This window comes from Lutzomyia longipalpis, chromosome 3 (genome assembly GCF_024334085.1).
Source record: "Lutzomyia longipalpis isolate SR_M1_2022 chromosome 3, ASM2433408v1".
Classification (NCBI taxonomy): Eukaryota; Metazoa; Arthropoda; class Insecta; order Diptera; family Psychodidae; genus Lutzomyia; species Lutzomyia longipalpis.
This window is the reverse complement of record NC_074709.1, coordinates 2,103,553-2,124,081: the sequence shown is the minus strand read 5'-3', so window position 1 is coordinate 2,124,081 and position 20,529 is coordinate 2,103,553. Positions and strand designations below refer to the sequence as shown.

At 32.9% G+C, this 20,529-nt stretch overlaps 2 protein-coding genes across 3 annotated transcripts; one reads left to right on the top strand and one right to left on the bottom strand.

Moving 5' to 3' along the window:
* Nucleotides 1–100: 100 nt before the first annotated feature.
* LOC129794047 (protein draper) lies at nucleotides 101–20,528 on the bottom strand. 2 transcript variants are annotated; one of them, XM_055834627.1, is made up of 10 exons: nucleotides 20,355–20,528; nucleotides 16,485–17,290; nucleotides 10,012–10,175; nucleotides 8,386–8,764; nucleotides 7,557–7,815; nucleotides 7,275–7,486; nucleotides 5,472–6,064; nucleotides 4,303–5,013; nucleotides 2,491–2,937; nucleotides 101–2,426 (listed from the first exon to the last, which is right to left on the bottom strand). In XM_055834627.1, the coding sequence occupies exons 2-10, from the start codon at nucleotides 16,616–16,618 to the stop codon at nucleotides 2,209–2,211; spliced, it is 3,117 nt and encodes a 1,038-aa protein (XP_055690602.1). In that variant the 5' UTR covers nucleotides 16,619–17,290; nucleotides 20,355–20,528; the 3' UTR covers nucleotides 101–2,208. The 2 variants fall into 2 exon arrangements, with proteins under 2 accessions (XP_055690602.1, XP_055690603.1); XM_055834628.1 differs by lacking the exon at nucleotides 20,355–20,528 and having other exon boundaries at nucleotides 16,485–19,797.
* LOC129794049 (synaptic vesicle glycoprotein 2C-like) lies at nucleotides 13,144–15,101 on the top strand. Its single transcript, XM_055834629.1, has 5 exons — nucleotides 13,144–13,599; nucleotides 13,678–14,380; nucleotides 14,458–14,581; nucleotides 14,650–14,934; nucleotides 15,012–15,101. The coding sequence occupies exons 1-5, from the start codon at nucleotides 13,151–13,153 to the stop codon at nucleotides 15,080–15,082; spliced, it is 1,632 nt and encodes a 543-aa protein (XP_055690604.1). The 5' UTR covers nucleotides 13,144–13,150; the 3' UTR covers nucleotides 15,083–15,101.
* Nucleotide 20,529: the final 1 nt, after the last annotated feature.

Below are 20,529 nucleotides of genomic sequence, written 5' to 3'. Positions count from 1 at the left end.
GCCATCTGCTTCCGAAATTTATTATGAATTAATCTCCTGAAATAACATTTTCTTAGACATTATAAAAAGTTACTAAAGCAATAATAAAAAAAACTCCAAATTAAATGGAAAAAACTTTATTATCTTCACACTACTTTATGTATATATCGTAAAGTCCAAATCACACTTATTTATGTAAATATATATAATTCTATACAAAAATTACTTTAAAAAATACATATTTTATCTATTTAATCAATAGAATTTTTATAAAACCACTCTCACATAAAAAAAAAAGGAATTTGTGCTCTACATTAGAAGCACAATTCTAAATGAAGGGGCAAGAATATTATTTTCTTCCCATTTTCGGCACGCAAAATTGCACAAAATTATCATTAAAATGTTGTCGAAGATTTTCACAACAGTCTGGGATATTTTTCGCTGTTTTAAACAATTTATTTGCAGAGTATTTTATCTATTCTTTAGTAGTCTATATAATGTTAGAAGTGAATTAGAAATTAAATAGAGCAATTTATTTAAAAAAAAAAAACCTTAATGCCCTTTTTATGGTTAATTGAAACTAACACTAGATGTCTCTGTGAGAAGATTGGCCATCTAGCGGGGAAAGCTTCAACATTATATGGACGATATGTACGTACATAATTGATCATTAATTATTTCTTCTTTTTACTTAAAATAAAAATCACAACACTCATGCACAAAACACTTCATACGGTTGACTTAAAAAAAAAAGAAAACTCTCAAAATCTTCACATTCTCACATTGTCTTCAATTTTTTTTTTACTAATACATAGAACTTTCCTTTCATCTCAAAAGCCCGAAGCTCTCTAAATCAAATATCATTCATTTCGTAAATATTATTTTCCACCTTAATTGCCTTCCCTCTTTAGAGGTTAATTAATGATTTGTTTTTAGGGATTGCTGAAGTAACAAATAAATTGCAATGTTGCCAACAATTTTTTCTTTTAGTTAAAAAAAATAAACTCTTTCACAAAAATGATTCTGAAATTGGTAAATATCACAGAATTTCACCTCAATGTGTGTGTGTTTGAATTCATTTCAAAATACCCCGAAAAAACACAAAAAAGATTTGTTTTCACGTGTAAAATAAAATGCAATAACTCCAAAAGTGAGAAAGTTCATTTTTTAGATAAATTAATTTCGTGCAATTGTTCAGAGCATGAAATATTTAATTGAATTTAATTTTCTTGTGAGATGAAACCCTTGAGGAAGGTCTTTGAACTCGGCAAAATTTTTACATTTTTTTTTTCGTATCACAATTTAACAATTTGGAACAATATATAGGTAGTTATTTAGTAATATTATTTAATATTGAGCAATTGGCGCTCTTTTTTTTTATTTAGAAAGATTTGTCACTCGTAAAACTTTCACTAAAAGCCCCCTTAAAACGTCTACAAGGGTTTTAAATTTATATACAAAAGATTTCTTTTATTTTAATTAAAAACTAATAAAATCTTTAAAAATTTTTCGTTAATGACTTTGTTAATGTCGAATGATTTTTTTTAAAAATACATTTTTATCAGTTTTTACGTAAAATTAAATATTTTACAGCAAATTAGCTGAATTGAATGATTTATTTTTTAAAATTACTTTATTGCAAATGAGGTCATTCAAGTAGTGTCCACAGAATTTTATTATCATTCTTTTCCATATTAATATGACAGACATTGACCAAGATTTTTTTCAATGTATTTGAGAGCATAAAAGCGCATAAAAATAATTTAATTTTCACAAAAAGTCAGAGGAATTTGGTTGAAGAAATAGATTCAGAACTTTTACGGAAAATTTTTAAAACAATTTACTTTAAAATTGACTTTTCTACACAATCCTAAGTCCGGGTTAAATCCCTTTTTCTTTCTTTTTAATTATTATTCAAACCCAGAGATCAAAAAGTTAACGATCTACTTAATTTTTTACTCACTGAATTTAATTTACGTGGACACTGTCAAGTTCAAAAGAAATTTTGTAAAATGAAAAACAAGATAAACTTGGCACTTGACTTTATTAAAAGTCGCTTCGGAACACTAAAAAAAATCTTAATGCATAAATACGATGTTGAGTTGAAACTCAGTCACGATTTTGGATACATACCTTCACACGAATCTGTCTCATTTCTTTTTTTTTCTATAAATTCACTTTAAAATGGCTCATTTAATGGAAATCAATGACTAAATGGCCCTAAAATATTCAATCGGTCTTATCTGATCTTTCATCATCTGTTGCATTGTCCGACGGGGAGGGTGTTGCGTCAACTTCTGTAGACTCTGGAAGTTGATTTGGTGATATATTGTTGACTTTTGGGAGATTCGTCTCTTTCTGTGCACTTAAGCTGTTTTCCATTCGATGGTAGTGAGTTTTAAATGAACTTCCTGGTCGTGCATAGTCCAAATGATCGTATTCTTTATCTGAAAATTAATTAATTATTTTACTTTAATTTAAACATTCACCCAAAAGAATCTTCTTACTAACCGATATCCTTGTAATCCTCTTTGTGCTTAATTTCATCGTAAACATGATCCTCCTTATTGGCATCCTCAATGCTATTGTAGATATTGGGATTAGTGAGATCAGCATTGAAGTTCTTCTGCGACATGTCGGTGCAGAAATTAATGGAATACGCTCCAGCGCGGCTTCCATTGCTAATCGTTGAGTCTGTTTCGTTGCATCGATTCACGGTGGATTGTTTAACGAGATTATTGAGTAAACGAATATTATCCTGAGGTCCTTGGAAAGCATAAACTGGATTATCAAAGTGATGACGATCCGGGAAAGCTTGGGGATCAGTTGAGTACTGTACGGCCATTATTTCCGTTCTCATATTGGCAAGACGACGTCTGTAGTAGAGGAGCATGAGGATAAAGACCAATGCTACCACACAACACGCTGCCACTATCCCAAACACCAAACTTGCACTCACTGAAAGTAAAAGAAAAATATTTTTTTCATGCAGTAATTGAAAGAAAAAAAAATTATTTTCAGGTTGAAAATATCACATTTTTTTTTATTTTTGTTGTTGTTTTTGACGTGAAAATTTATTGAGTTTTAGGTGGGAGCTATAGTGCTCCTTTCGGATGCGCGTCAAGGATGTGCATCAATCTTCTTGCCGAAATATAACATTTTAATTAATAGTCACTCAACGAAGATTTAAGATTTTCTTAAATTTTTTGTTTAAAATTTGGCTTAAAATTCACTCAAGAATCACAAAACTCCTCAAGTTTCCGTTATTATCCTTTCATTCCTTAAATGATTCTTTGGGGTTGATGATTTTGTTATAAATCTTTTCTTTTCTTACAATTCATTAGTTATAAGATTTTTTGTATTCTGGGAAAAACTTATAGGATTTTGACTTTTTATTTCTTTCTTTAATCGGATTTTTGACGGAAAATTACTTTTTCAGGTCTCTCCAGAGATCTTTCTGATTATTTTCCTGAACAACAAATTCTTTGTTTTTCTTTTCAAGAACGACAATAGAACGATTTTAAAACACTCATCTGTCAAAATCTTACAACAACTTTTCAGTTATAGGAAAGAAAAGATTTTTATCAGAATCTACCCCAAGCTTTTAAGGCTTTCTTCAAATTCAATTTTAGACTTTTAAGAAAAAAAAATTAAAAAAATATTTTTAAAAACATTAAATTTTCGCAGTAATGTTTCTCTTTTCATTTGAATAAATTAAATAAAATTGTTCAAATTCCTTAAAAGGTTCGTTTACTATTTCAGCTAAAAATGTTTTCAATAACAAGTTTTTATTCTTGTTTTGCGTATCTTAAATAATTTTCTTATAGAACGATTTAAAAACATCAGCTGTCAAAATCTTACAAAGACTTTAAAGTTTTTAAAAATGAAAAGTTTTTATCAGAATCGACGTTTTTATTTCTCAAAAAAGTTTAAAATAAATTTGTCATGACATCGCTGAAAAGGTAAAAAGACGTGCCTTTTGGTGCATGTCTTGGCTAAAAAAAATCATTTCTCAAAGGTTTATGTATTGGGGAAGTTCAATAAAAAAATTCTGATTCATCAAAATGATTAAAAGGTAATTACTGTAAAGAATATAACTTAAAGAAAAAATGCTCCAATAGCAATTTAAACAGCCACATTGTGTATGATTATTAAGTTCACTGAATCACCTTATTAGGAAACATTATTCGCATTTAATTTTGTTTTAATTACAAACAGCAATTTTGAGTCATTTGCTGTCATTGCTAAAATTTTGCGTGTATTTGTGTTGAAGTTAAATAGAAGTTGATGGAAATGACAAAAAAAGAAAAAAAGCAAACTCACCAGTCTCCTCTGCCCTTATTGTCTCAGATCCAGCAATGATGGGAATGTCACAGTTGGTACCTTTGAAGTTAGACCGGCAGACACATCCATGTGCAGCATGACAGATAAATTGGTTGCTCTTGCAGTTGCACGATTGAAGACAGTGCTGCCCGTAGTAGCCTTCAGGGCAGAGATCGTCACACCTATTCCCCATGAAGCCTGGATCACAGATGCACATTCCATCATTCTTCCGGCACTGTGCATTCTTCCCGCATTTGCACTGAAAAGCGCAATTATTGCCGTAGTAGTTATCAGGGCAGGGATCATTGCAATTGGGTCCTGTCCATCCTGGTGGGCATTGGCATTGCCCCGTTATGTGGGAACATTCTGCACCGTGATTGCAGTGACATTTCAATACACACTGCCCCCCGTAGTAGCCAGCTGGGCAGGGATGTTCACACATTAGCCCCATATAGCCTGGACGACATTTATATTCTCCCGTCACATGATCGCACGTCTCATTACCATTCGGGGACAATTGACACTTCTCCTTGCACCCCACCCCGTAGTAACCTTCCGGACAGGGAGTCCTGCATTCATACCCCGTCCATCCTCTTGAGCAGATGCATTTACCCGTCTCTGGATCGCACGAAGAATTATTCATGCAATTGCACGTGAATTCACATCGTTCCCCGTACGTTCCTATAGGACATTGTGTTTCACAGTGTACTCCTGTGCGTAGCAAAAAAAAAGTGACTCAATTGAGAAATATTCCCCGCTAAAACAGACCTTATACACTACATGAATCAATTTAATGTAAACATAGGAAAGGTGTTGAGAAAAAAGTTGTGAAGGAAAAGTAACGTAAAAGAATAAATAAATAGCAGAGAATGCTAATAAGCTCGCCGAATTTACCAATTTTATTTACATTTAGAATTCTTACTCATTCACTTTTCCACATGAATGTGCAATGCGCGATCATTTTTAAATACGCTCTATTAAAACTTTGAAAGATAGAACTTTATGTGAACTAATAATAAAGTTTATCAGTTTGAATTTCATTGAGTATTCCTAGAAAAGCAATCAAACGTGATATTTTTAGAGAACTTAAGAGAGAAACTTAAACTGATAAAGAGAGCTAAAATACGAGATAAAAAAAGAGAAAAAAAATTAAAATTCAATGATCTCACCTCCCCAGTTCGTCTTGCAGATGCATTTTCCTGTCTGAGAGTCACAATTGTGCATATTTTGTTGAACACATTCACATTTTTGTTCGCAATTCTGCCCAAATGTGCCTGAATCGCATTTCTTTTCACAGTGCTCACCCGTAAAGCCGGGTGCGCACGTACACGTGCCATTTTGCGGATTACACGCAGCCCCATTGAGGCATTCACACTCATTGCTGCACCCTGTACCGTAGTAGTACTTAAGGGTACCCGTTTTATTTTGCGGTGCACACGGTCGATCGCACGCGTGTCCCTGCCAACCATCCGTGCAGTTGCACTGACCCGTTTCCGGATGACACGTCGCCCCGTTCTGGCAGATACATTTCTGATTGCAATCCTGCCCGTAGAGACCCTCGGGGCAGGGTTCTTCGCACATGCTACCACGAAAACCTGCTGCACAGAAGCACGTGCCATTTATATTGGAGCACGTTGCGCCATTTTTGCAATTGCACGAGAATTGGCAATTGCTACCGTAGGTCAGAATAGGGCATGGTCTATCGCAGAATTCGCCACTCCAACCTTCGGTACATTCGCATTTTCCCGTCCACGGATGGCACCTGCAGACCAACCATTCATTAATTCTCGCAAATTAATTCATGTTTTACGTAAATCACACAAAAAAGCCAAAAAAAATCTTTTTTTTATTTAATTTTTGGAGGTCACTGAATTGAGACCAAGGGGTGTTTATCTGAATGAAAATATTCGGATGATTCGCCAAAGAAATCAATATATTCATCAGACGAACATTTATTTTTTCTTAGTCAGAGACTGAGGAGTAAAAGCCTAAAGAGAAGGGACTAAATTCTAGCCAAAAAAGATAAATTCCAATTTAGTACTTTGTAGGCTTAAATTTAGTACTTTTTCCCATTGTATTCAGTATACTTTTTCAGCTAGAATTTTCTATGTTTTTTGCTAGAATTTAGTACTTTTAAATATCTATTGAATTTAGTACTTTTTCAGTTTGGATTTAGTATATTTGAAAATCAAATATTAAGAATTAAATTTAATAAATAAAAGTACTAAATTCTAGTCGAAAACATACTAAATTGTAGCTAAAAATATAGTAAATTCTAACTGAAGAAGTTCTAAATTCAATTGGAAAAAAATACTATATTTAAACAGAATAAGTACTAAATTTAAGGCGAATGAGTACAAAATTTATGCCGAAAAACTACTAAATGTAATCCTGAAAAGTATTTAAAAAAAAGTTAATTCAAAACCGAAAAAGTAGTAAATTCAAGCCTAATTGTAAGAAGTGAAATTTAATTTAGTACTAATTCGCCTAAAATTTAGTACTTTTTTTCTCATTGTATTCAGTATTCAGCTAGAATTAACAATGTTTTTAGCTAGAATTTAATACATAATGTCTTGGGAAAATTTAGTACTTTTTCGGCTTGAATTTATTACTTGGGCTTGATTTTTAGTATTTTTTGAAATTTCAATCCTAAGGAGTAAATTCAATAATTAAGAGTAATTAGGCGAAGAAGTACTCAATTTTAGCTGAAAATAAGAATATTCATATCTTTGGAAATATTGTGATTATATTCGCTAATCTTTGGATTATTCGTCAAAATAGTCAAAATATTCGACAGATAAATACCCCTTGATTGAGACTATTTTGCATGAGAGATTTCTCTGTGGTTAGTACATGCGTCTCCACCATGTAGGTGTTAATTTGTGGTTTTTCTTGCTAATTTTACATACACAAAAAAAAACAGAAAACCACAAAAACAAAAAGTTCTAAATCTCTTTGAATTTCCTACTCACATTTTCGTATTCTTCTTATTGCAATCACAGGTGTTGGTGCAATTCTCCCCATACTTCCCATCTTCACATATTCGCGTATCGCAGTTGATTCCAGTCCATCCAGGAAGGCAGGAACAGTGACCATCGGAAGGATCACATGGTGCTCCATTCATACAATGACATATTTCCACACAATTCACCCCAAAGAAACCACTATGGCAGGGATCTAAGCACTAAAAGGATATTTTCTCATTAAGAATCTTGCCGATTTTTTTTTATTTTTTTAAACATTTTTTAACGTACTTTCTGGCCTCTGAAACCAGGAGCGCATTCACATTCCCCTGTAATGTGATGACACGACGCCCCGTTGAAGCATTCGCATGCCCCAGTGCAGTTATCACCAAATGTACCGGGTGGACAGCGATTGGCACACACGCTACCCAACCATCCAGGTGGGCAGTCACATTTCCCATCAGCTGGATTGCATTTGCCACCATTCTGGCACTTGCACTCCTTCTGACATTGATTCCCGTGCATTCCCTCCGGGCATTGATCTTCGCAGCTATTTGGGGAAAAATCCAAAATTACAAAATAAAAAATTCTCTGCCCCAAAATACCACAAAATCCTGATAAGAAAGGATTTTTTTTACAAAATCACAATTCAAAGTTATTATCCTTTAAAAAAAAATATTCAAAGCAGTGAAATAATTTTTTTATTATTCATTTCTGCAGATTAAATTGGATTAAAACCCCAGAAATATTCTGTGCAAAAACTTCTACGTCTCAATGAAATAAATAAATAGGCAATTTTTCTTTGCCTTTCCCCATCACCAATCCTATATCCTTTCTATTACATTCTTATATTGATTTTCCGTGTTACGACTAAAACCACAAGAGAATTGGAAATATCTGTTGCTCCATTGAGCATTTGGGGACAAATCCTATTTGGTTTGTGTCAATCTCACTGTGCGAACCTTCGTACCCATTTATATTTAGCCTAAAGAAAAATAAATAAATATTCTCTCTTATCCCATTTCCTCGAGGATTTTCTTCCTTTTCCAATTTCATAGAACGCAAAAAAGTATGACGTAGACAAAATTACTGATAAAAGAGAATAGAAAGGAAAACTCACAGTGGTCCCGTCCATCCTGCACTGCAGATGCATTCACCGGATATTTTATCACATGAAGCTGCATTCTCACACCTGCACACCTCCTTGCAACCCTCACCGTATTTTCCCGGTGGACACTCTTGCTCACACCTCTCCCCAATGAATCCCTTCTGGCACTTGCATTTGCCATTGTAGGGATCACACGAAGCATTGTTGTCGCAGTCACACTTCTTTGAACAATCTCTCCCCCAGGCCATTGGGGGGCATGTTATATCACAAGCCGGGCCACCGTACCCTGGTTCGCATTTGCACACTTCTGGCGCCATGCATATCCCATGTTGGCACGCGCTCGAACAAATGGGAATACATCGATTTCCGGCAGCATTCTTTCCATAACCCTCTGCAAAAAAATTTAAATGTTTTTTTTCTTTTTTCTTCGTAACATTTGTAGGTAATTCAACTCCATCAGTCATGGATTTATTTTTGGAAAATCTCCCATTTCAACGGGAAAATTTGCACACGTGTCTCTTTAGGGACATTTTTATGAAGGAAAAAAAATGAATTTGAGACGAATTTTGAGGGAAAAGTTTGTTGGCTTGAAGAAACAAATTAATCTATTGATTTAATTTAAAAGAAATAAAATTGAAATTCGATTTTTTTATGTAATTATTTATTTTCTTATCAATGTGAGTTAAATCATGTGTTTAAATTTGCAAAACACTTGTATCGTCGTATAATGTGATGAAAAAAATGTTTTCATAACATTCTTATCAAATGGCAAATAGAATTTCATATAAAACGGGGAATTCCTCTAATAAGTAAACTTCCAGAGTTCTTTAAGAGAAACATTAGTGAGGGGATTTAGACACTTTGACAAAGTTGATTATGGGAATATCAGAAATACACTGAATATAGCTGAAAAATATTCTAATCTCCATGAATTTCCTTGCCAGCCTTTTCAATGCCAAATAATCGTACTTTTTAATAAAATTTTAATTAATATGAGAAAAAAGCTCTGTATAGCACTATTTTTAGCCTAAAATTTATTCTCAATTTTTGATTAGTTTTTATGCTTCTTTAAATCATTTTCTGGCAAAGGAAAAAGGTTGAATATGATAAGTTCTTAAGCATTTTTTTAATCAATTTTTGAATTATTTTTGGCAAAAATAAAATTGTAGAAAAATCAAGTTAATTTTAGGTATGAAATTTTGATACATTTCTATCCGTAAAGTGGCTCTCATGTTGTAGTCTTTAGATAGCCCACCAGTACTTTATTTTTAACAAAAAGAGCTACAAAATTAGGGGGAAAGCCTTACGTTTCTTAATTAGGCTTCAAAATCATTAAATTTAATCATTTTTTAAGGATTGAGCAAAACGAAAAATCACATATTTTTAACAAAAATAGATAAAACTTTGCATGAAGAAATTCTAGATTAATAAATTTCTTACAAAGGCACTGCTACAGATTTCTCATACCTTCAGGTATTTCCACCCTTGATTCAACTTCTAAGAAACTTCTTTATGCATTCTTAAACAAACACAAATTGTTGTCATTAAACTATGAATTATGTTCTACAATTACTAGAGAATTAAAAAAATAATAAGTATGGTTATATTGTCAGAGGAAGTAATTCAGAATAAACTTACCGCAACACTCCTTAACAATTTTCTTCTTGACAATTGGTTGTGTTTTATTTACATCCCGGAATCGTATTTTGTATTTTGAACATCTCGGCGGAACATTCCAACACCATTCATTTACTAATTCTTGGTATGCCTGCTTTTCAACAGTCACCACCTCAATAACATATCTGCAATGACAGAAAAAAAGCCATCATTGAGAGAAAAAAAAATGTAGCATGTGTGGAAAAAATTGTATGTAATGGATAAAAGGAAGCAATCATCTGCGAGCGCCACAATTTGTGTGTTTATAGGCAATGTGTTAAAATAGTCTCTAAGTTGGATGATTCATGCAAATTTTTACATCACATTGCTTTGGAGATTTCATTGCCTTTTGGGCTAAGCAGAAGATAAAGTTGGAAGAAGAAATTTTCTCTAAATAATCATATTTAGGTCACTACTTGTAGCTCCTTTTGCTTCTAATCTATTTTTATCGCTTTATTGATTTTTACGAAAAAATTTTCTAAGAATTGGCTATCATCTGTTGATTGTATGAAATACTACTTATTCTAAAAAGCGATAAGGTTTATCACTCAAAATTTGTTTTGACCAAAATATTGACACTTGATATTGCTTGTAATTCGTACATAAATTAGGCACAAAAAACCTGCAATTTGTGAATAAATTTTAGTTCAATAATTTTCATGTTTTGAATTTTTGATTTGTGAATAAAAAAAATCCAACGATTGACTTTTCACATTTCCCCGTGAATCATTAGGCATTTGAAAACCCCAGAATTATCAAACATATTTGAGTAGTGAATTTGAGGGGGGAAAAGTTCCACTTTCATCAGAAAATTCAAACCAACCATCAACTAAAAGTATTTAACCCATTATTAGCGTCACGAGAAAGGAAGGAAGGCCATTAAATATTGACGAAACAATTACATAAAATACACCAACACTCAGTGCTATCATTTGGAAATTCTACCCAAAATCATTGGTTTAGATAAAAAAGGTTCGCCTGTGATAATAATTTTGCCCATAATTTGCAAAGCAAATAAACCTGAAAACCGCAATTTTTTTTACCTACATTTCTTGCAAAATACATACGGAAAAAATTGTCGAGTAAGGAGAAATTTGTCAAACGATTGTTCAAAAAAAATTATGTTGCAAGATCTTGAAAGAAAAGAGTGCAATGCGGGGTTGCATAACTAATGATCATCTTGCCATAAGGTCTTGCGTTAGTGGTTTACATGAGGAAAAGATGATCTAATAAATGCTACTCGACATTACTTACTTCTTGTACAAATATAGAGTTTAATGAATTTCTCAATTAAAGATTCTTTCATTTACCTCAAAAGTATTTTAAAGAAAACATTCCTCTATCTTTATTTTAAAATAAAAAAAATATTAACAAATAAAACATTTTAGTTTCATATTTAGACCATCTTCCCCTATTAACTTACGGACTTTATCATGATTTCATTACTGAATCATTCTACGTCAACAGAATTTGGTACTTTGCTTACATTAGAACACAATTTTCTGTATGTATTTCCTCTCTCATTTATTCTTTCATTTCCACCACACTCAATAATATTATTTTAAACGGTGGAACGTTGAGATAAACAATTTACTCCATGAATGATCTCATCGATCACTTAATAAATTTCAAATTCAATGATTTTTTTTCTCAATAAATGCAGAGAAAGCATGAAGAGGAGCAAAAATGTAGCATAAAGTGAAAATATATATTCCGCGAAAACATGATACTTTTACATTAAAAATAACTCAATTGAAAAGCATTTTAAATTGATTTAAATTGCAGAACATCATTAATTGATTCCCATCGCAAGAAAAACTTGTACATTGATGGGAAAAAATCTCATAAAATAAACTGAATCATTTTTTTATTATATTACATTCTTTTTTATTTAATTTTTATTTCCTGACAAAAGTTACTCACTGACAAAATACTTTTCTTTTTCATTGGTAAAACAACACAACATTGCAAAGCTCCCTCATCATCATGAGATTCATCCAAACATGTAAGAAAAATTTTAATTCTACACAATTCTACACGAGTTAAGATGAAAATTATAACAATTGAAGTTGCGATCATAGAAAAAAAATTGTAAAGTTATGTAAAAAGAGTTTTGAGAATGTGTATGCGGAGAAAAATCTATTTGTGTGATAATTTGCCGCTCAGCTGAATAGAAAGATTTTTATTAAATTATTCCCAAGCTTTGAGAGACAATATATGCAAGGGAAAAGTTCAATAAGATCACGAACATGTAGGTAAAGAATGTCATGTTTAGGAAGGAAAGTTTAGTTTTTTTCTTTAATTTTGTTGTCTATTCACTTTTGTTTGATTTTTAAAGTTTTTAAACATATAAATTTAAATAAAACATTGAATGGAGTTGCAAACATATAAAATAAAGCCTAAATAATTAAAGCAATTGAAACTTGATTGAAACACTAACGCAAATGTTTCATGTTTTGCATTTTTGTTCTATAAATCTTTTCAGTGAAAAATCTGTTTGGTTCATTCTTTAACTCTTTAAATTCCCTACAGAATTTTTGCTCCATGTACATAAAAAAACAACTAATGAATAGACTCCTTCAAATCTTATTCCAACAATAAGTATAATATTCAAATGACTAAAGAACAGTTCAATGATAAAATTCAATGAATGAACATCACGAGCCAATGCTCTTTTCGTAAGATAAAATGAAACTGACATCACTTAGAATTAAACAAGTTTTTCTGTTCCTCACTAAATCATTTGGATGTTTGTATAAGTTCCGCTGCGAGACATTAGTTAGCTGTTTTTAAATATTCAACCTTGTCGAAGAGCAGCATTTTCATCAAAGCTAAAAGTATTCTGATAGCCGCATCTTGTTTTAGAATACTGAGAAGGTATTTCAGACACAAAATACACATTCATGACGAAGATATTTTCAGTCTCTTGTGTGATCTTGAACTACGTGACGATATTCTGTTAATTAAGCATAGTTTTTATTTACAAACATTAAACTATTCTTAAATGTTTTTAATGGGTAATTGTGTGAACAAAAATGAGGATGAAAAGTATGATTTTAGTGGACGTTACGAAGTTCGTGCGGAAGGAGCTAGTTCTGTGTATAGTTTAACAAAATCGACAATGGAATCAGGAATAGGAATTTCAAATAATCCAAGCATAGATCCTACAAATGAATCAACAATAACTCAGTTTGAATTTAAGGAAAATGAAAGAATTTCTTACGAAGATGCCTTAACAAAGACAACATTCGGGAAATTCAACTACTTTGCAATTTTTATTTGTGGTATGAGTTTAGCTGCTGCTTTACTCGAATCTATGGGCATTGGTTTTGTTATTCCAGTAGCTCAGTGTGATCTACAGCTTACGCATAGTGATAAAGGTGTTCTCAGTGCAGTTGCTTTCATTGGCATAATTGTTAGTTCACATCTTTGGGGATTCTTGGCTGATACCATGGGTCGACGGACTATACTGCTTCCATCACTTTTTGGTACCTTTATCTCAACTGTTTTCTCCAGTTTAGGCAATAACTTCTGGACATTTGCTGTTTTGAGATTTTTATCTGGATTTTTGTAAGTCTGGTTTATATATTCTAGCTTAGAAAGCTTTAAAGATAAACTGCCTTTAAGTAATTAATAATGATTTTGCAGTATTTCCGGAGCTTCAACAACTGTTTATTCTTATTTGAGTGAATTCCATAATCCGAACGCACGATCGAGAGCCATAATGGCAGCTTCAAGTATCTTTGGCTTAGGTGGATTGTTAATGCCTGCAATTGCGTGGTTAGTAATGAGTTCTTCATGGAGCTTCGGTATTCCCCTAATTGGCATCACGTATAAACCCTGGCGCCTCTTTTTGGTTGTCTCCGGTCTTCCGGATCTCATTTGCGCCATTTCATTCATATTCCTACCTGAGAGTCCAAAATACCTTTTGTCCCAAGGTAGACAAGAGGAAGCTATTGCAATTCTCCAAAGCGTTTATCACATTAATACGGGCAAAAAGAAAGAGAATCTCAACATAAGCGCCTTCATTGAAGAACAAGACGATCTTGAAAGCCGCGATCAGTTGGAAAATAATATGCAAGAAGGATTTTCGCGAATATTCAGGAAAATATACAATCAAACTGCACCTCTCTTCATGGGCGACTTCCTGAAGAGAACTGTTATTGCGTGCATTCTTCAATTTGGAATCCTTTTCACAGCCAATGGGATGTATTTATTCTTTCCGGATATTTTAAATAGAATTGCCATGCACATTGAACAATCCGGCGGGAACTACACGGCAACTATCTGTGATGCTGTCCATGAAACAAGGATCGATATTGACGATATCCTAGAATCTAACGATAAAGGGGTAATTTGTAGTTTTAAATTTTTTCGATAAGCTTTTTCTTGTGCAATTTTTAAACCTTTTAAATAATTTCCTTTTAGTCCTGTGACATGAAACTTGATATATCTGCCTTTGAGCATACCCTGATCCTGGAAGTACTTTACGCTCTTGGATTCATCCTAATTGGATTCTTAATCAATGCCGTAGGAAAACTTGCAGTCCTAGGTAAGAATTCCCGAAAAATTCATTAAAATTTTGTAGTTTTCATTACAAATATTCCCTTCTTTTTATAGTTTCTGTTTTCATAATTTGCGGACTTTGTGGCATTGCCGTGGTATTCACCACCATTCCACTTCTCTCAATCTACCTCTATGCAATCCTACTGCTGTGTGGTTTAGCTGTTCCTGTGGTCAATGCTTCCACTGTTGATTTATTCCCAACGCATTTAAGGGCAATGTCCGTGAGTATTTCATTAATGATGGGACGAATTGGTAGTGTCTTTGGATCAAATCTTATTGCATCAATGATTGAATACAACTGTGGAGCTACTTTTCTCATTTCTGGAATCTCTCTCATTTGTAAGTTTTTTTTTCCCTTTTTTTTTTAAAGACAATTTATATTACCTTTATGGGCAAATATTTGTATTTTCTTCTAGTTTGTGGTGTCTTATCTTTCTTCATTCCGAAAATCCGAGTAAAACCAGATCAACGAGTTCGAGAAGAATGACCCAAAGTGACTCATTCAGTTCATTCATTGTACATATCATATCGTCTAAGAGAAATGAAAATTGATTACGTCTTATTTGCATAATTTTCTGCAGCGATAAGGTGTGACGAAGTATTGAACGATGCATTTTAAATTTTAATCTTTAAAAGATATTTAATGATTTCTTTTTTTATTGCATTTTATGGAAGATGAATCAGCTCATTTTTGTTGACAAAATATGAATTAAAATAAAGCTTCTAACACAGGTAACGAAAACTTTATATTAAATTAAATCATATAACATATGTTAAGACCACAGATTTGAGATTCAAGATTATTACAAATTGTGGCACGTTCCCTCCACACTTTAGCACTCTTTTTTTTTTCTTCTCCTTTACTCAAAGTATCTTTCCCTTCCAATCGCGTTAAAATTTGCCGTCAAACACGAACAACATTCTCAACAAATACCTCTCAATTCAAACGTACTTTGCGGTTGCAACAGGTGGTTTTGCACAAACACTTACAGAGAGAGAAGTAAATAAAGTTTAAGAGACATACTCTTTTCTGCATTCAAGATTAGAGTCATTTATTGAATAAACGACATAAGCAATTCTAGCTTTTTGTACAACATTAAATTCTTTTATGACTTTTTGAAGCTTCTTTGTGCCTTATCGCATTAAATTCTACAATGTTCTTTTTTTTTGTGGAAAATAAAGTGACTTTTGCTGGTTTTTTTGTGTAATGCTTTATCAATCATATCAATATTGCTAAATGATAAAGAATATTGAGTTGTATATTGGCTATTTGCAATTATTTTTTGAAGAGAAATTTATGAGGTTGAAATTTGAGTATTTTATTAATTTTTCATGCCAAAGGCACAATTTCTTTTTAATTGTGACAGAGTCTTTATATAAAAAAATGAGAAACAGTTACCGTCTTAAAATTACAAAGAACTTAAATACATTAAGGTTTCTTGTGCATGAGCGATAATTCCAACATTCTGGGGCTTCTTTGTATAAATTCTTGTCTTGTCAACCTTCCTCAATTTATTGAACTTTAAGATGTTTTCTTGAACATGTAGGTATGTATTTATTTTAATAAAAATATCAATCAGGAAATCTATAAAAAATTATTATGAAATGACTTTCAAATAAAATTATATAAAATTTATATTTTATCAGAGCGATAAAATTTCCTCCAAAAATTATCCATTCATGTGGTAATCATCAACCGTGAAAATGAAGATTCTCCACTGAATTTGACCTTATAAAAATTAATCCAAATAAATAGGAGAACGCCTAATTTTTATTAATAGCATATCACACGCAACTACCGTGCAAAGAATAATAATTATATTTATAAATTCCTTTTATAAATTAGTGCATAAGATCCGTGTGAAAAGAGTATTAAACAGTGTACTCACTCTTCTTCTCGTTTGCAGATATTTGGGCCTTCAAGATCCACAGCCAGCACATGAGTACAGAGTGTGATGATCCCAATTATTAGTACAATCGAGGTCATTATGTCACAGACCTCGTACCTTTCTTTTCGTACCATATTCCACTACTAAATGCACTCTCCAGAAATACGAAAAAACACTTTCAAAGCACTTTCTGGATCACTTTTCAAAATTCCATAGCAGCACTACAACAATTTCCTCAGACGTAAAGAAAATTTCCTCTCTGAATCACAAAATGTAAAATAACTTTTATACGACTTGTAGAACACACACAGCACATAAAATGCAGAGAGAAGGAAAATAAAAAACTATGTCACATTGGGGTGTTTGATCGTGAAATGAGAATCAGCAGTCGCGCAATTTTTTTCTTTCGCTCATTCGTGTTGGTCTCACCAGAGCAAACTGAATGGGTGTTGTGCTTTTAAAAATATTATAATTCCCACTTCTCTTTGGGCAAACTTCGGGTTTTTTTCCTCGACACACACGGGGGCCTTATGGGTGATCGCGGTGAATCACATTCACTTGCACTTGTGTCCCACTCCTAATCAATTCTCCCCATCCGGTGGTTGCGTGGAGTCAATTTGGAAGAAAGTTCTGTGATTCTTCTTGCAGTTGTTGCGGCACAAGATGTGTCTCCCCCCCAACTCCTTCAATCAAAAACTCTTCCACACAGCATAAACACTATTTAACGGTGGGAGGCTGACTCACTGTCTTCCCGTCTGGCACATCTTCACCTCGTCACAAATCATCCAATTCACATTCGTCTCGCTCTGTGGAGAGATGATGTTTTTTTTTGGTGTGATTTATATATAAAAAAAAAACTATTCTAGAGCGTTTTATTCGGGAGTTTTTGGAGTATAGCACAATAATGGGAAGAAAGTCTTGTAAAAGAAACCCGTAGATTGACTCTTGAACAAAACAGAGGCACCCAGATGATGGCTAACGAGGAACTTTTCTATACCATTCAGAACCACAGCTAATGGTTGTTGTTGTGTTATTAAATGAACAAAAAAAATAAAACAGAGACTGTATTCAATTGAATACCATCGAATGGCTAAACCACAACTGAAGCCCGCATTACGAATGACGACTTCACACACTCAATTATTTTTCCTCGCCTATGTACTGCGTGGCAGTGAGTCTCTCTCTGGACTCTCTGCTTGTGTGTAAATAGTTGGACTCTGTCTCTTCATTCCATTCAGCTTCGATTCAATCAGCAATTTATGTTGTCATGAGGGGTTCTCTCTTCATAATTTCCCCCCCACACACATGAAACTTTTCCTCTTTATTGATTCCTTATCACACAGAATCACACATCATGAACAATTTACATCCAACGTCAGCAGAATTATTGATTCATCATTTTGAGTTTCAAAAAGAATTTTTCTAGAACATATTTTCCCCTCAAGAAACAAAACGAAATTTTATTCTTTTAAACCAACGCAAGTATGTAGTTTTATCTTGCATTTCAAAACACATTCTTGATAAGACGACAAAGAAACGACGCAATCTTCCTTTTTCTTGTGTTGACTCTCTCATGTGTGGGAGGCACATTTGGTAGGCGGTTATGGGGTAGACTCAAGGACTAGAGTTGATTGTTCGCAATGGGAAGAATGTTTATTGTTAAAATTCTTATAAAGTAAATAGAAGACAAATCTACCGTCTCTGAGTCTTCAGAGTAATAATTTGCAATTAATACGCCATGTAAACCTTATTGGGAGAACAGTCGCGGAATGGAAGAACAACTAGGTATGCATTTTAAATTGATTATTTAGCAAAAAAGATTGTTTTGTGTATATTTCATACTGATCTAGATTAAGGCGGACTGACTGAATATCTTTGTAGCTACAGAAATATTCAATCAAAATGAGCTAAATAGAAACACAAGAAAGACAAAAAATATACCAAAAGTTCTCTAAAGACCTTCTAAAGAAACAATATAAACAATTCAGCGACGTTTTGATTTTATTATTAGCATTTTTAGCAGTTTATTTAGGAAGATTTAGAAGACAAAAGAAACAGGATGTTTATTAAAATAAATAAAACACAACATACTTCTCATTTTTTCTGCTTATATTATTTTAAATTGAGCATAAAACAAATAATAAAAATATCGTATTTCTGCAGACATTTATTATTGCCGTTAGTATGTAAATCTGTTCTTGTTTGCTGTGAGATTTTTTCTCCATTAATTCACTTGAAGAGAAACCAGAGAAACATTAAATGGTAGGTGTACGATAGAAAGTGTGAATTATATTGATTCAACTAACACGCATTATGTGATAAATAATAAAATATAATTGTTATTCAATAACTCTCGAAAGAAGAGTTGTTAGGTTATTATAAACTTATTAGTTTTACCTATTTCGTCATTGATATTTTTTTTACTTCACAAACAACGTTTTTTGAACATTTTATTAGATATCATCATAAAGGAATGAATCAATAAAATTTCTCATTTAATTTTTTTTTTAATTCATTGCAATTTTTTTGTTTAAAAGTTTTTCTTTAGGGTAATTTCTTTCTATTATAAAATCTTTAAAAGTGGTGTGCTTGAAAAAAAATAGAGAAAAGTCGGGTAAAATAGGTTAAATTAAATAAATTGTGATTTATTTGTCTCATATGTCTAATCATATCTAGATAACTTCTAAAGTACCTATCCCAGGAGAAGAAAACGATCTCATATAAGACGTCTGAGCCTACATAGTAGTCATCTTCTAAGCAACATTCTTTCCCTTTCGAAAATTCTAGCCTAACTCAAAGTTCTAGAGCAAAGTTATTTATTAAAAATTTTATATTTTTTTGGAAAATGTAAGAAAAAAAAATCTCAAAGCAAACTCCCAAACTCTCGCGTGATCTACTCCACCCAAGTCTTCCCTATCATTATAATTATCTATCGCAGTCTCTTCTGTACAGATAAAAATTTTACGTAGAACTACAGAGAGCCAAAAAAGCGAAAGTATCTCTTTTTGTCAAGGTCACGTGAAGGTTATCAAAGGATACATTGACACTGTGTGAGGAAGGAGCGCATGTCTGACCAATTTATGATGTTTTTTATCATAGGTCAGGAACAATATTTTCCTAAAACTCATTTATTTAAGATTTTTAGTAAATTCAATGGAAACATTTTGCTGGAGAATTTTTACTCTTTAGTACAATCATGAAAGCAGCATTAATGATGCTCATAATAGAGTCATTAGCACGCACCTCCCATCTCTGAGAGAGGCTGGAAATTTTCCTGACCACATGATTTATTTTAGGCAGAAATCAGTACTGGTGCAGTGTGGCCTGTGATTAGATTTTGAGGAAAGAGTAAAGTGTTGTGCTATGGATACGAATAGATGGAACAGGAAAAAAAAAGATTAATTGCATGTCCCGGAAGTGGGTAATTGAGTTCCAGGCACTCATTTGATGAAATGCCTTTCCCATTGTCCCCAAGAGAGATGATTTTTTCCCAGCACGCACTACCATCAGCTGGACAGGCAGTGACAAAGGTGACAACAGGCACATGCCTTGTGCACAGGGAAGAATAACTAATACACGGGGCTTTATTCTTAATGTGGAAGTCATCACAGCTTCTCCGCGCTGCTTCAGGGTGGGGACAAAGGCGAGTCCGGGAAGGAGGCAAAGTGCACAATCTCTCAGTGCAAGTGACACCGCGGAGCACACAATGAACCTTATTGCATGACGCATTGTCTTCCCAATTATAATGCAAATGAGCCATCACTGGGATCCTCATAATTGCCACAAAAGGCACAAAATCGAGCAATTTATCTTCAAGAATTTCTTTTAGCAAAATAAATAAAATGGGTGTAGTTGCTGATAAAAACTTGCCTTTTTATCCACTTTTACAATTATGCAGCATGTAGACAACCTTCACTAGCTCTTCCTGGCATTTTCCACTTTACAATTAACTAAAAAACACCTCTGCACTAATTAAATTTCGTCATAAAACTAAGAAAATAAAAACTGGCGAGATGAATTTTGCAAGAAAAAATAAAAACTAACT

Bases quoted from the DNA above. Each gene is read 5' to 3' on its own strand.
- LOC129794049 (XM_055834629.1), top strand. From the start codon at position 13,151: ATGGAATCAGGAATAGGAATTTCAAATAATCCAAGCATAGATCCTACA. The intron at 14,381-14,457 runs GTAATTTGTAGT...ATTTCCTTTTAG, and splicing joins TAGAATCTAACGATAAAGGG to TCCTGTGACATGAAACTTGA. The intron at 14,935-15,011 runs GTAAGTTTTTTT...ATTTTCTTCTAG, and splicing joins TTCTGGAATCTCTCTCATTT to TTTGTGGTGTCTTATCTTTC.
- LOC129794047 (XM_055834627.1), bottom strand. From the start codon at position 16,618: ATGGTACGAAAAGAAAGGTACGAGGTCTGTGACATAATGACCTCGATT. The intron at 10,176-16,484 runs GTGAGTACACTG...CTGTCATTGCAG, and splicing joins ATCTGCAAACGAGAAGAAGA to ATATGTTATTGAGGTGGTGA. The intron at 7,816-8,385 runs GTGAGTTTTCCT...TTCCCCAAATAG, and splicing joins GCAGGATGGACGGGACCACT to CTGCGAAGATCAATGCCCGG.